The sequence below is a fragment of the Bison bison genome, unplaced genomic scaffold (genome assembly GCF_000754665.1).
Source record: "Bison bison bison isolate TAMUID 2011002044 unplaced genomic scaffold, Bison_UMD1.0 scf7180017864181, whole genome shotgun sequence".
NCBI lineage: Eukaryota > Metazoa > Chordata > Mammalia > Artiodactyla > Bovidae > Bison > Bison bison.
Genome location: NW_011494753.1, coordinates 1,648,296 through 1,664,031, shown reverse-complemented (window position 1 = coordinate 1,664,031; position 15,736 = coordinate 1,648,296). Strand labels below are relative to the sequence as shown.

At 52.0% G+C, this 15,736-nt stretch overlaps 1 protein-coding gene across 1 annotated transcript in view; it reads right to left on the bottom strand.

The window, feature by feature from the left end:
* Positions 1-15,736, bottom strand: part of CEMIP (cell migration inducing protein, hyaluronan binding) — a 68,035-nt gene continuing 52,299 nt past the window's right edge. Inside the window, exons 22-28 of the mRNA XM_010843236.1 lie at positions 13,530-13,741; positions 12,141-12,326; positions 9,026-9,230; positions 8,754-8,840; positions 7,673-7,830; positions 3,867-3,967; positions 1-1,780 (exon numbers count right to left, since the gene is read on the bottom strand). Coding sequence (XP_010841538.1) covers positions 1,653-1,780; positions 3,867-3,967; positions 7,673-7,830; positions 8,754-8,840; positions 9,026-9,230; positions 12,141-12,326; positions 13,530-13,741 — 1,077 coding nt within the window. The 3' untranslated portion in view covers positions 1-1,652. The remainder of the gene's footprint in view (positions 1,781-3,866; positions 3,968-7,672; positions 7,831-8,753; positions 8,841-9,025; positions 9,231-12,140; positions 12,327-13,529; positions 13,742-15,736) is intronic.

Genomic DNA, 15,736 nt, shown 5'->3' with positions numbered 1-15,736 from the left:
TGCAGATAGCACCAGTGCAGTTATTGCGGTGGCTGGGCGCCCCTCCAGAGGGCAGGTAAGTTTGAGCCAAGTGGAGGCTGCAGGGCCTCCAGAGCCCACAGGAGGGTGCCCTTGTGTGCACGGTGAGGGGGCCGGGGCAGAAACAGTCCTGGCCAACAACTCTCTAGTCTCATCTTTTCTCCCTTCAGGGGGGCTTGTCCTTCAGGAACGCCTGGCCCCTCCGGCCGGCAGTTGAGGCAGCGTGGTGTGGCAGTGAGTGTGGGGAGTGGGGGCTCCCATCTTGGCCCTGCTCTGGCCGTGTGGTTCTTCCCTTTCTTGGAGTCTCATCGTCCCATCTCTACAACCAAGGCTTTGGACTAGGTGTCTCCTAAGGCCCTTTCTGGTTCCGAAAGCCCAGGCGCCCTGAGGTGTGAGCGCTTCTCGCGGGCTCCCCAGTGAGGAGCAGATGGGCCCCTCATGGAGGAGCCCACCTTTCTCAACTTGACTCCAGCCTCTGTTGGAGTCATAGGTGGGGCTGGCTGGCCCACACTTTGGGTGTCAGGGGCCCACCAGCCCTCCCTGTGATGCACGCTTCTCTGCTCCGGGGGTCCAGCGAGTCCAGGGCAATGGGCCACCTTGAAGTCATCCAGCTTCAGCAGGAAGGGCTCAGCCTCTGAATGCTGCACAGGCTGCCCCATCCTTGCCACCCATAAGCCCCCTGCCCTTCATCCCTACGAGCCCAGGGCCTCTCCTGCAAGAAGCTTCCAGACCCACCTGAGCACATAAACCCTTTCTTTCCCTCCTGGGAATTGGCACGGCCCCCTTTGAGCCCTCTCAGCTTTCTCTGCGTAGCATCAGAAGGCACTTACACCGACCGTCTGTTGTGCCAGACAGCTGAGCCCCTCACCCTGGGCCTTGCTTCTCACGCCTCCATCCTGGCTGCCTGGAGCGCCAGTGTCATGGATGTCGGCTGAGAAGAATGTTCTTGCCTACCACGGGACTCCAGACACAGCGTGAGAAGCCACAGACTTCTGGGCTCTCAGAACTGAAAGGGCCTTTAAAAGTCACCTAATCCGACTCATGGCCTGGGTGCCAAGTCTCCTGAGAGGCTGACCTCCTCCGGAGGCAGGCTCGTCCTCCCCGAGGGCAGCTGGTTCCATCTCGGTGCGCTGTCTACACCTGAGCTCTGAACCCGGTGGAGGTCGGGTCCTGCTTACAGGAACGAGGATTCTTCCTGCCCCTCCCCCCTAACATCGTGCTGGAGAGCATGGAGATCTGTGAGTGACCCCGCCCTCCCACCCCCAGGCTGCCTCCCAGCTGGAGCAGAACTCCTGCCAAAGAGGACCTTTTTTGCCAGTAGAGCCCATGGCTCCCTGTGGTCCCCACAGCCCCCACTGCAGAGGCACAGATAGAGAGATCCCTGGGAGGCTGCAGGGAGGAGAAGGTTTGCAGCATCAGCCCACATGGCCCTGGGGCTGCAGGTAGACACTTGAGGGGGTGGGTGGCAGCACCAGGGGGCTCAGAAGCCTCCCCCTGGCCCATCAGGGCTGACACATGGCCTTCCCCGGCAGCTGCCAGACGGGGGCTGTGGGAACCGGCCTCGCTGCCCCGGGCCGCTGCCCAGACTCCAGTGTCAGGGTCCACTGTGGGGGCGCACGGGGTGGCGGCGGTCCTCACAGCTTCTTCTTCCTCACCACCGGGATGGGCACCACTTGGAAGATTTTGGCGTGGTGGTCCTCAGTGTCCAGGGTCACCCAGGTGGGCCGGAAGCTGCCTTTGAAGCCAACGAATACCATTTTCTCTGCAAAGCAGTAAAGTCGCGTAAGCATAAACTTCACGAGAGAATGGCTATGTACCCACTGCCTCCTGGGGTTCCCCATTGCCGTTCCCTGGCCCCCACCAGGCACCCTCTCCTCTAGCTGCACTGGACTGTGTCTCCCTGGGAAGAGCTTTGTGCCATGTTACCAATGGTGCCTGGCGTTGGTCTGTACAGGGCACACAGGGTCTCACCTGAGCCTCCAGTACCAGTGTGGAGTGCTGGCTCTGCTCTATGCAGGGGATCCCCTCCAAGAAACCAGTTGCCATCAAGCTGACCCTAAAATTAGCAGCAAGTGCCTGCTCCTCTCTTAAGCCCTGTGTCCCCATCTGTCAAGTAATGGCATTCAACTACAAGATCTTTGCCCTGGCGCCAATATCCCGTGGCTTTAGAAGGAAGTTCTGAGCAGCAGAGAAATTTGCCCAGGGGCCCTGAGCAGATGGTGTAGCCCGGCCAGAGCTCTAGAATCCCAAGCCCCATGCAGGGCCCTCTGTCCCATAGCTCAGAGCTCGGCCCCGTCCGAGGGATGTGGGTATCCACGTTGACACTGGGGAATGGCCTCGCCTGGTAGGTTGTACACATGCATCACCCCGGGAATGTGTCCCTTGACTGAACAACGTCACCTTTATGTTCATCAGTTTTTGGCAACAGGGTCTTAATTAATTGATTTTTTTTTTTTTTGCCCAGTCATCTAGCATGTGGGATCTTTGTTCCCTGACGAGGGATTGAACCTATGCCCCGAGTATTGGAAGGCAGATTCTTAACCACTAGACCACTGGGGAAGTCCCAGGGTCCTAATTTAAGGCACACAGGCCCCCTAGATGCTTTCAGTACTGGGCTGGGGAAGACGCTTCTCTTTTCCTTGTTTTCTCTTTTGCCTCATTGGAAGGACTTTCATTGTTTCTGAATTTTCTCTGCGAGAGGCTTGAGATAAACTTCCCATATGACAGGCTGCTAGCTTTGATGTGTTTTGCAGTCAGGATGGCCTGGCTGCTAAGGATGGCTGGCTTTGAGTTAGAATATTAGGATCCAAATTCTAATCTTAAATGACTAATTCTTGAGTGGCTCTACCTTAAATGGAAATCACAGTACCTGTCCTGCAGGTTATTAGTGAATAACAGATCTTTATAGGATGTTCAGCAAGGCACAAGGCTGGGCATTTACATGATAACTATTGGGTTGGTCAAAAAGTTCATTCACATTTTTCTGTTAGAAAAAAAAACAAACAGAAACAAATACGATGTTCTATAACGTCGTATGGAAACCCCAAATGAACATTTTGGCCAACCCAATACAGTGGACATTATTATCAGGAAGGTTGCTTGGCCTCCTCTCTCAGCCTCCCCAAGGACTCTCTCATCACACTGATGATGGTGATGAAATGCTGACATTTTTGTCCTGGTTGGCTTCCTCCCCGAGAGGCCTGTGCCAGGCTTTATGGCAGAAGAGCTGTGTGATGTTGGACAAGCCATATATATTCTCAAATGAGAGCTTTGCCAGCTACAAAGGACTGTACAAACGCTGGCCATTGGCAGGAAAGCTGGGGCAGAGGTAGTGACTCTGGCCGATCCAGGCAGCAGGAACTGAGGCAGGAGGGTCAAACTGAGCCCCGTGGATTGTTGTTTTTCATTCACTAAGTTGTGTCCGACTCTCTGTGACCCCATGGTATCTCACCAGGCTCCTCTATCCAGGGAATCTTCCAGGCAAGAATACTGGAGTGGGTTGCTAGTTCCTCCTCCAGGGGATCTTCCCGACCCAGGGATGGACCTCATGTCTCCTGCATTGGCAGGCGGGTTCTTTACACTGAGCCACCAGGGAAGAAGAAGCCCTTTCTGCTGATACTTTTGTGGATTAAAAGGGCCATTTGCTGAGTTGATGGGGTGTCTGATCACATGTTAGAATGGCATTGCTGCAGGGCAGGGACGCTGACCAGGGAGCCTCTTGCCCTGCACAGCTGTGGACTGCTGGTTGTGTTGAAGATTCTGAGGTCACACCAGGTTTGAGGGGAAGTGCTCTGGCCTCAGCAGGGGGCCCGGGCATCCAGACTCAGGGTCAATGCAAGAACCCTTACCTTTTAGTTTGAGCCCCTTGTGTGCCCCGAGTTTTTCCAGCACTCTGGTCCATGGGCCTCTGGAGGTGTATCTTCCCTTTGATGCCATGAGAACTATGGAACTGAACCAGAAAGGACAAATGAGAGGCCTGGATGACAAAGTGGGGTAAGGGATTCCCGGGCAGGGATGCTGCATGGTGGCTGGTGGGACTTGAGTCAGCAGTGCCCAGAGCCCTGCCAGGGACTGGGGGAGAGCAGGATTGTGTGCCGGGCTGACTGGCTCTTTCCATGTGATGACCGACATCCTGAACACCCTCCCACATGTCTGGCTGCAGTTGGTGCCCATGATCTTCTCTCTGAGCCTGCTCTCAGCTCACTGCTGCTCCATGGCTGTCCCCAAAGAGGACAGAGCTGGCACACAGAGCCCACCATCGGGGACCAGCACCGACGCCAGAGCCCGGCATACAAACGACTTCAGTGTGCATCTCTTAACCTGAAGGTACAAGGATTGTGTAGGACCCGATGGAAATGTGGTGATGGAGGAAGCAGAGTGTTGAGTCACCCTGTGCTCAGGGGAGGGTTAACCCCTCAAGATCATGCCTCCCCATCTCTGCTCAGGCAGGACAGTGTGACTGTTCCATGCTACAGATGGGGAGATGAAGGCACATGGTTACTAAGCGCTGGGTTGAACAAAAACAATGGAAAAACCTGAATGAATTCTTTGGCCAAGCCAATAGCTAGGACGACCTGCCGAAGGGGAGCCGTGCCTGGGGTGGGAGGAGGAGCAGGCCTGGGACTGCCCAGACCGAAGGGCTCGACTTGCAAGAGTCCTGCTGAGGAGCTGAGATCTCTAGTCCCCTGGCCTGGGTGCGATCAGGCCAAAGTGCTGGAGAACGGCCATTGTGGGGGTCCACACAGCTGCTGGGCCAGACGGCAGGAAATGCACACCTCCCCCAGGAACAGAAACAGGGACAGAGGCCCAGTGGGGCTTCTAGTTTTCCTCTCAGAGGAATCCTGTAACCACAGACCGCAGTCCAGACATGGAAAAACTGTATAGGACTCTGGAAGCCGTTGTTACCACCATACGTGTCCCATAGGGAGCAGAAAGACAGCTGTCAAAATGTAAAGAGCTCGTGTGTGGGAAGAGCAGAGAGGAGGGGAGCTGGGCTGCCCCGGCTCCTCTGGATCACAGAGGGCTGGGGAGGAGGAGGGCAGTGCGTTGTCAACACCCTTGACTCTGGATTCTAGATCCGGGGTCTGTTCCCAGGAGACTGTCCCCGTCGCTCCCATTCAGAAATAAAGCTAACACCCCTTTGGCTCAGTGAAGCCTCCTTGCTGGGCTGGACTCAAATGAAGAGCATGTCCTCTGGGAGTGGGGAGGGAGATGGACAGAGCTACTCATGTGTCCTGGCCTCCTGGCAGCACCGGAAGCTGCCTGTACTCTTCAGGGGCCCCTCTCTGCCTGGCCTGAGCTTCTCATGCCCACTGAGCCCCCACACCTGTCAACATGAGGCTCCCGAGGGGTGCTGACAGAGGCAGCCCCCGGAAGCCATCCTGGAAGGCTCTGATGGGAGCAGTTGCGTCCTCCTTTCCCTGGGGCTGGGGTGGCCCCGTGGACGGGGTGGGAGTGTGGGGCCACCTGGCTGGGACCTGGGGGGACAGTGGGGTGGGACCTGCCTTGCGTTATTCCTTCAAGCCCTGCTGCTCTCCCTGAGGTTGGGGGGGTACCCGGATCTTGCCTGGGTACCCAGCGCCAACCCAGGGCATGCTTCACAGCAGGTACTTGGTGAGGGCTGTCCCCAGCAAGGTGCACTGGGGCTGCAGCATGGGCTGAGAGGAGCCCTGGATGGGGAGGCCCTACGCCTCTCACCCCTGGTTTTCAACAGAGCAGCTCTGCATTTCGGTTTCTTTCTTTTTTTTTTTTAGTTTGCTTGGGCTCAGTAGTTGCAACGCACTGGAGCTTAGTTGCTCTGCAGCACCTCAGTTGTGGTCAGGGATCAAACCCTTGTCTCCTGCATTGCAAGGCAGATTCTTAACCATTCAGACCACCAGGGAAGTTCCTGCATTTCCGTTTCTTATTGTAGGCTTCTGCATCCTATTTCATTTCCAGGAAAAGTCCTCTGGCCCCAAAAGGCACAGAAACTAAAAATCTCTAGATGATCCTCTTTTTCCCCAAATCAGCTAATCTCCTGCTTCGGTATGAATCTGCATGTGAAAACATGATGCTGAAGAAGCACATGACCAAAGGTGGTCAAGCACCACCCTGTCTTTGGAATCTCACACAGCGTCCAGTTCAAGTCAGGCCCTCATATAGCATCTGGGAAGCACTTGGTTTTCATCAGTAAATATTGTCCAAGCACCTCCTGGATGACAGGTACCACATGGAGCACTTAGACTGCCCGCTAGTCCAGGTTGTGGCTTTGGAGTGAGTTCTCCATTATATCAGAAATGAAAATATGAGTTGGATATGATCCCCGTACTGCTGTATTTAAAATGGATAACCAGCCGAGACCTACTGTACAGCACATGGAACTCTGCTCAGGGTTATGTGGCAGCCCAGATGGGAGGGGAGTTTGGGGGAGAATGGATACATGTATGTGTGTAGCTCAGTCCCTTTGCTGTCCATCTGAAACTATCACAACACTTAATTGGCTATTCGCTAATATAAAATAAAAGGCTTAAAAAAATAAAAATCTAGACCCTAGATGAGGGAGCAGATACATCCACTGGTCCTCTGTGGGGGCAGGGATGGGTAGAAACTTTTGGTTGGATCAGAAGAGACCTCACCAAACAGGTGATGTGTGAGTTAGTTTTGGAAGGTGGCAGGGAAATTACCCCTAGGAAAGGGGACAGGGGACACCTGTGTTTAAGAAGCTCACTGCCCCCTCGCCCCCCGCCCCCGCCAATATGGTGGGTGGATTCAAGTGGGGGAGGCTGGGCGAGGGAGTCTGTTGGGTCACTGTCTGACAGTGTGGGTGGCAGAGTGGAGGCAATGGAGAGGGTGTCCTGGGATAAAAGCCGGGCAGCCATGATGCAGGCAATTGACAGGTGTGATTACTGAGTGTGGTGATGTCAAAACGAAAGAAAGACCAGAACCAAATGTGATGCCTGGACTCTGGTGTAGCTAGTTGCCTGGATGGGAGATGACAATTTCACCAAAATGTGGCCAAGAGGGTTGGCTGGTTTAGAGGATTAAAAAAAAAAATGATGAGAATTCAGTTCCATAGGGGACATTTGGGTGGCGGAGTCCAAGTGGCCGTTGGATAAAAATATCTGGCATTTAGGAGGGAGACGGGGGCTGGAGAGGCTTGGCAGCCACCAACATTTGGATTGCAGCGAGTGCGGGCGGGGATGAGCTCACGCTGGGAGAGTGTGCAGGGTGGGGGCGGAGGGCCGGGGCAGGCTTCTCATGTGTAGCTGGTAGACTCGGCCTGACCTACATTCACAGTGGCCCCGGCTCCCATCTCAGAGGCACCAGGTAGGGAGGCTTCCTGGCCAGCTCCCACCATGGATGGGCAGACCCCTGTTGTTATTGTTCAGTCGCTCAGTTTTGTCTGACTGTTTGCAACCCCATGGACTGTAGCCCGCCAGGCTCCTCTGTCCATGGAATTCTCCAGGCAAGAATACTGGACTGGATTGCCATTTTCTTCTCCAGGGGATCTTCCTGACCTAGGAACTGAACTCGTGTCTCCTGCATTGCCAGGCAGATTCTTTACCAATGAGCCACCTGGGAAGCTGTGGACAGTGCGTGGAGGCTCCCTAAGCTTCCTCAACCTGGACTATGATGCAGGCCCCAGGGACAGGGAGGGGGCCTCGGCCAGACTCACTTGTCGGGGATGGTCGCCACGTAATTGAAGAGCTGCCAGGGGATGCCCTGCAGGATGGCATTCCTGAAGCCGGTGTGGTTCAGTACCTGCCCGTGCCTCCCGTCAATCACCACCACCTGGATGCCGTCTTCCAAGCTGGGGTACTTCTTCCCATCCACCTGCAGATGACAGGCAACACAGAGTGTGACATGGAGGCGGGGAGGGGTCCCGAAGGCATCAGAGTCCTGAGGCTCTCCTGCCCACATGGGTCCCCTGTAGGCTCTGAAGGCAGAGGGTGTCAGTACAGCTGTTCAAAGCATAAAACCCACTTCAGTCAGTTCCTGCAGCCCTGCCTAGTGGCTGAAGGATGTGTGTGTGTGTGTGTGTTTGTGTGCATGCTCAGTCGCTCAGTCATGTCTGACTCTTTATGACCACATGGACTGTAGCCCACCAGGCTCCTCTGTCCATGGGATTTCCCAGGCAAGAGTGGGTATACTGGAGTGGGTTGTCATTTCCTCCTCCAGGGGATCTTCCCAACCCAGGGATCGAACCTGTGTCTCCTGCGTTGGGAGGCAGGTTCTTTACCACTGAGCCACCTGGGATGGCCTCCCCCTCAAAAGACACGTTTACTGCAACCTTTGGGAGTGACCGTATTTGGAGCAAGGGCCTTTGCAGATGTAATTAAGTTAACGATCTCAAGATGAGGTCATCCTAGATTTCGGATGGGCCCTAAATCCAAAGTTAGATGTCCTTATAAGGACAAGGAAGAGGGAGGTCTGAAACTCAGTCACATGGGGGAGAAGACCACAGGAGGACAGCGGCGGAGGCTGGGGGAACACAGCTGTGAGCTGGGAAGGGGGGCATCCAGGCTGCTGGTGGCTGCAGAAGCTGGAGGAGGCCAGGGAAGGACTCGCCCTCAACACCTGCAGGAGGAGACAACCCTGGCAGCCCCATGGTGTTGGGCATCCAGCTTGTGAACTGTGCGGGGAAGGTTCTGTTGTCTTCAGCCACCTGGCTGGCAGTCACTGGCAACCACAGCCCTAGGCACTGACACAAGGTCTCAGTGACCAGAGATGCCCCGGGCACGGGGACGGTGGCTTACTTGGATGTACGCCAGGTCGTTCAGCAGGTGGAAGAAGCGCTGCTTGGCACTCTCCATCTTCACCTCCAGGAAGTGGTCCTTTGTCTTCTGGAGAAAAAACAAAAACCCAGGGCGGGTGTCAGGTTCGGGGGGTCCAGCGTCCAGCTCGAGGGCTGGTCGGCCTCTTCACTTCCCTGTAACCCCTCAGCCATGGGAAAGGGTTTAAAGAGGGGAGCAGAGGTCCGGAGAGGAGCCTGAGGGCCCTGGGGCTCAGCTGGCTGTTGGCCACTCACCAGCAGAGAACCGAAGAGCTTCTTGGGCATGGGCACGTCCACGATGGCCTTCTCCGTGAACTTGGGGTAGGCCGTGGCCGCGCAGTCGCTGATGCCTGCGTTCTTTGGGATCAGAGCTTTAATCTTTATCCTCTCGCAGCCCTTCACAGAACAGAAGGCAAACTTCTCTCTCTCGTTCTGAGCTTTCAGCTTCAGGAAAAGCAGCCTGCACACAGGAGCAGAGCGGGCGGTTCCCTTTGGTATCCACATCTTCCTCCTCCCCCCACCCGCTTTCTTCCTCCCTCTGCCTCCGCACTCTGTGCTGGCCACAGAACTAGACCCAGTGGGCCCCACAGAATGGAGGAGCACCCCCCCACCTCCACAAGGTTGTACGTGGTTGGAGAAATGAAAAAAAATGCACTGAAGATAAAGCTAATACTGACAATTTTCATTTTCCGAGCACCTACTCTCTGCTATGCTAGGCACATGCCATCAACGGACCTATCTCATTTAACCCTCAGACAATCTTATCAGGTGTCCTAGGCCATAGCAGAATAGAAGGTAGCCATTGAAGGCAGGTGCTCAGAACGTAAGAAAGAGTAACACATTTGTCAGGCAGAAAGATCATGGAAAACAGCCCTAAGAATTAAAAAAGCCTGAGTCTGGCTTTCTACACAGGAAACAAGCATCCTACAACCCAGCTCGTCCCTGAGGCTGTCACTGAATTAAAGCCCAGTGTGATAATCAATAGGTATAATGATGAGCTAAGCAACCAATAAAAGGGGTGAATTAAGCAGCAGAATCTGCTCTAAGGGGAAAATCGTAAATTAAACATTTTTTTGATCAAAAAAGGTTCAATTTGTTTAGTGACAGTTTACATTTGAAAAATTCACACATCTGGAACAAAGCAATTCTCATGATCCTAAAAGAAGATATTAGGCATAGATGATGCAATGAAGACTTCACCTTATTTACATTTTTTCAGTCATAATAGTTTCTGCTATTATATGAGGGGTATTTAATTCCTTCTCTAGTTTTCATACGGAGGGAGTTTTCTAAACACTCCTGGGCCCATCCTGTCCCCTCACTGACGTTTTCCCAGGGAAAGTGGAGTGGCTCATTTGACTGCTGGGTGTGGGGATATAGGTCAGCCAACGGGGTGGGATGGGGGGAGGCTCTGGTCTGCCCCCCATGTACCCCGTTGTTGTTTAGTCGCTAAGTCGTGTCTGACTCTTTGTGACCCCATGGACTGTAGCCCGCCAGTCTCCTCTGTCCATGGGATTTCCGAGGCAAGAATACTGGAGTGGGTTGCCATTTCCTTCTTCAGGGGATCTTCCTGACCCAGGGATTGAACCCAAGTCTCTTGCACTGGTAGGCGGATTCTTAACCGCTCAGCCATCAGGGAAGCTGTTCCTTACTATTTACACGCCACTTGGAAGTTATTTCCTATGGCATTCATTATCTTCATGAATATTACTGCAGGCATGAACATTACCCAGGTCCTAAACCTTAAAGACCATGCTATAATCTCCACGGGTATCAAAAAGGAATGAGTTTTATTCACAAATACCACAGTCATATGAACATGGGATGCTTTCCTTTAATATTTTGGCATAGGCATCGGAATATCAAAGACAGTATGCTGACTTCTTGAAAAACAGGCTTTCCTGTGGGACGTCAGATGAGTCTACTGTCATTGCCAGGGTTCCCCAGGCAAGCTTTTCTCCTCCACTGGACTAGGAACTTCATAGCTGAGTTATTTGAACTCTTGTTTCGTCTTTTATCTTGGTGTGCTATTTTGTTTTTCAAAAATCATATGGTCAAATGAAGAGTTTTCAAGTAAGAATGAGCAAAAAAAAAATTAGTTTCCTTTTCAAAGCTTATAGAAAAACAGCTCCAGCATTGCATGGCGGCTCATTCAGGGCTACTTATGAATCACAACGCTGGTTTCAGCGTCATTGCATGGCCACCCTCATGAAATAAGTAGCCTAGAGCTGGGTAGAGGCACCCAGTATTGGGAAGCTCTGCTCACCAGTAGCTCTGTCATCAGTGAGACAGGTTCCTCTTCACCTGCTGTCCTGTCTGCCCCACCAGTGGTTTAGAACTGATGTGGGGAAGGGGTGCTCTGTGCTGCCTCTCCAGACCCCAGCATTTTTACTTACACTTCTGACTTTCAAATCTGAATTTCCCTTTAATCAAATTGATAAAGCCCTATCTTTATAGATATTTCTAAGCATCCTCTATTTCCTAAATGTTGATTTCAATTCAAGGGTGGAAAAAAAAGTACAGCAGTTTCCCTGATGGTCCAGTGACTAAGACTCTTGGTTCCCAGTGTAGGGGGCCTGGGTTCCATCCCTTCTGGTCAGAGAACTAGATCCCATATGCTGCAACTGAGAGTTCGCATGCCTCAACTAAAGATGCCATGAGCCACAACTAAGACCCAGAGCGGCCAAATAAATAAATAAAAATATTTTTTAAAAAGAAAGGAAAAAAATGAATATCAAACAATATTTTACCCTTAGTCTCTGGAGAGTTGGCTAACAACAGGCTCATGGCTCTGCAGACATGTCAGCATTCTTAAGATGTCAGAGTAATTCTCTCTCTCTCTAGGGAAGGTGACCTCCTAGCTCCCTGTCTCCAGGAACAGGGACTCTGTCCCTGTGATGTCCCTACTGAATAGGACCTAGTGCAGTTCAGCAAAAAGGGGAGGATGTGGAGGTACAGAGAGGTATGTGCTCAAGACCAGCCGTGCCGAGTTCGTGCTAGGTTCTCTGAACAAGTTGTTCATTACCCTTCACCCTGTGCCTCCTCTGCTTATTTCTGAATCAAGGATGATATCATCTGCTCTGACTGTGGTGTAAGGAGTTGAGGTCATGTGCCACATTTTCTCAGTTCTAAGATTCACTGCTTTCACATTGTTTCTCCTAAAATAGGTGGATTCTCTACAATCCACGTGTATATTAAGAGCATGCTTGTTTTCCTCCCAAAGCTTCACAGCTTTAAAAACAATGTCACTGGTGGATGATACAATCCACCTGAGATCAGAAGTGCCTGGGAAAGGGTATTAGGTTACCCATTGCATGGTGGGTCTGGGATTACTGGAAAGGCTAGGGGACAACCTAAGAGGGCTCCTCACCCCGAGTCCTCGTCCCAGTAGTAGTGGCTGCGGCCAGGGTGGCTCTGCTCCACTTTGTCCATCTGCGAGGTCTTCACGAAGATGCCCGTCTTGGACGTCTGCTTCAGCAGGCGATTGTGGACGTCCGAGAGGATGGAGAAGGTGGTGCCCCGGGGGTAGCAGAGTCCCACTCGGATCCAGTCGCCCCTAGAACCGGAAGGACAGTCATCAGGTGACGAGTAAGGATGTCCCAGCCACGGGGCCTCTTCGGTGTGCACTGGACAAAGACCCAAGCATCCTCCACCGAATGGCATGTCCACTTTTCAGTGGGGAGTTTTGAAAGAACATTTGCTGTTGGTCATGATTGGGTCACATGATGTTCAAGGACAGAGGGAGAGATGATGACTGGAATGGATGATGGCAATGGGTCAGTGGGGTGTCCCCAGGGTCTGCAGTGTGTGTTCCATGTGGAATATTGGCTAGGAAAAATAAAAAGACCTTCTTTCAACAGGGCTAGGAGCTTCCCTAGTGGCTTAGATGGTAAAGAATCTGTCTGCAATGCAGGAGACCTGGGTTCAATCCCTGGGTCAAGAAGATCCCCTGGAGAGGGGAACAGCCACCCACTCCAGTATCCTTGCCTGGAGAATTCCATGGACAGAGAAGCCTGGTGGGCCACAGTCCAGTGGGTTGCAAAGAGCGGGACAAGACTCAGAGACTAACACTTTCACTTTTTCACTTCAATAGGGCCAGAGTGAAAAAACCAGGGTCTGTAAGATCTGGATTCAGCCCCTTCCTGGTTCAGCCTGATTGTGGGGCCCATCTCAGCTCTCTGGGTCTTCTTTTCTGCATCTGATAAATGTCTGTCTCACGGGAATACTGTGCCAAGTTAATGATGTTCATGCACAGAAGATACGTGACATAAACAAATACTTGAAGCCCTCTCCAGATGCCCTCAGCTTCACCCCTTCACCTCACAGAGTCTCGTCTCTTTCTGTAAAATGGGAACGCCAGGGATTTTTGCCATAGGTCGAGCACTTTGTAAAGCCAGGTGCTGGGTGAAATGCCTGCCGTACACTCTCACACTCCATCCTCACTACAACTCTGCAAAGTAACACTATGTAGGCTCATCTCCTAGATGAAGAAGGAACAGAGGTTCCGAGGGTCAGACACCCTGTGCGAGGTCATCCACGCGCGGAACAGGGCCTCACTCCGCGTCTTCTGCCTCTTAACCACGAGGTGATGTCAAGCCCGCTAGGTGCACCCTCATGCAGGGGTGATGTGGGCTAGCCTGGGCTTCTGTGAACAGTAAGCCCAGGACTTTGAAATGAGGCCCTGTTATCACCATAGCTTTGAGCGGGGCCAAGGCAGCTGTCCCCAGGTCACCTTGCTCCTATGACGCCCCCCACTCACTTGTTGAAGTTGATGAGCCAGATGGTGAGCTCAGACGGGGCGGTCTGGTCCCAGTGGATGGTGTAGCCCTTCTGCAGGGTGATGACTGGCTGGTACTGCTGGTAGTGCGTGCTCCTGGTCAGGGCCCCCTCCAGGTGGAGAGGGTGGTTGGGGAAGTCATTCTTGATGATCTTCATCCGCAGATTATTGGTCTTGTAGGCCTGAATGTACATCTTTTAGAGCCCAAAAAGGAAACACACAACGGGGTAATTACCAGGGGTCATCCCGGGAGCATCTGGTTAACATCTGAGCACAGAGTACACTTTCACAAGCACTTGCTCTTCACAGAGCCCTTTTTAGAAAGCTTGAATGAAAGGAGGCCAAATAAGGGGGCATCTCTTTCTGCTGGTGAATGCGGTCCTAGTTGTTCTGTGCAAGCCAGCCAATGCTCTCCATTCATCTTCAAAAAAGCACTGTTGAGGGGAGACTAGTGGGAACTTGGGGGGTGTCTGCTTAATTGTTAGAGAGCAAATTGGGGGGAAAGTCAGGGGGATCAGGAAGGAGGAGGAGGGGAGAGAGGATTTTCACACTTCTGCTGCAGAAGTAACTCCCCTGTAACAGCTACTGTCCTGTCTGCATTTGAGAAAGAGCCTGGTATGTGGCTGACTTCTCCCTCTCATCCTTGGTGTATGGCTTGAGTGGCCGGTCCCTGTGGCTCTCGGCACACATCGGGTGACCAATGGTGTCTCATTTCAGAGGCAAACATGCAAGCAAGACTGTTAGCCACTAAGTCCAAAGGACAGAAGAGCCTGAATGCTTTGAGCCACCCTTGGTTTAAAACACTACGTCCTGATAGAGAAAAGACTTGTGGCTGCCAAAAGGCAGAGGGAGGAGGGAGAAGGATGGATTGGGAGTCTGGGGTTGGTAGATGCAAACTATGATATTTAAAATGGATAAACAAGAGGGTCCCCATGTATAGCCCAGGAAACTAGATTCAGTAGCCTGTGATAAACCATAACGGAAGAGAGAACCTAAAAAGAAAGTATATATGAGTATAATTGAATCACTTTACAGCAGAGAATGGCACAATCTTGTAAATCAACTATGCTGTTTAGTCGCTAAGTTGTGTCGAACTCTTTTGTGACCTCATGGACTGTAGCACACCAGGCTCCTCTGTCGGATTTCCCAAGCAAGAATACTGGAGTAGGTTGCTATTTCCTTCTCCAGGGGATCTTACCAATCCAGGGATTGAACCCGAGTCTCCTGCACTGGCAGGCATTTTTTTTTTTTTTTATCACTGAGCCATCTGGTGGGTGGTAGTGGTTTAGTCCTTAAGCTGCATCTGACTCTCACGACCCTATGGACTGTAGCCCACCAGGCTCCTCTGTCCATGGGATATCCCAGGCAAGAATATTGGAGTGGGTGGCCGTTTCCTTCTCCTTGAGCCACCTGAGAAGCCCCCAAATCAACTATATACTTCAATTTTTTAAATCCATTAAAAACCAAACAACACTGCACCCAGAACTCCCCTGGTGGCCCAGTGGCTAAGAATCTACCTTCCAATGCAGGTGATACAGGTCTGATCCCCTATTGGGGAAATAAAATCCCACATGACACAGAACTCAGCCAACGCCCCACAGCTACCCAACCTTCATGCTCTAGAGCCCGTGCTCTGCAACTAGAGAAGCCCCTGTGCACCACAACTAGAGAAAGACTGCATGCCGCAACAAAGATCCAGTACAGCCAAGAAAGAAATCAAATGAAACACCGTGTCCTGTTTTAGGATCTGTCCCATATTCATCAGGTGACATCCCTGTGGCTGTGGCCAAGAGAAAACATCACATCAAGATTCAATAACGTTGTGCCTTTGGAAAGGAGTTCTCTTCCTTTCTGCTTGTATCACATGTAAAATGGGAAGAGGAACTTCAACCCTGCCCTAACATGGAGTTGTCATGAGTCTAAGAGTTTAAAGGTATTGCATCTTAAAGCCTGTGGTAACCTGTAAAGTGAAGGAAGGATATTATCATTATAATTTTTTAGTGTTTACATGTTCTTTTCCCATCCTTTTATGTTTTTAATTTATTTTTAATTGGAGGATAATTGCTTTATGGTATTGTGATGGTTTCCGTCATACATCAGTATGGATCAGCCATAGGTATACATATGTCCCCTCTCTCTTAAACCTCCCTCCCATGTCCCACCCCATACCTCCCCTCTAGGTTGTCACA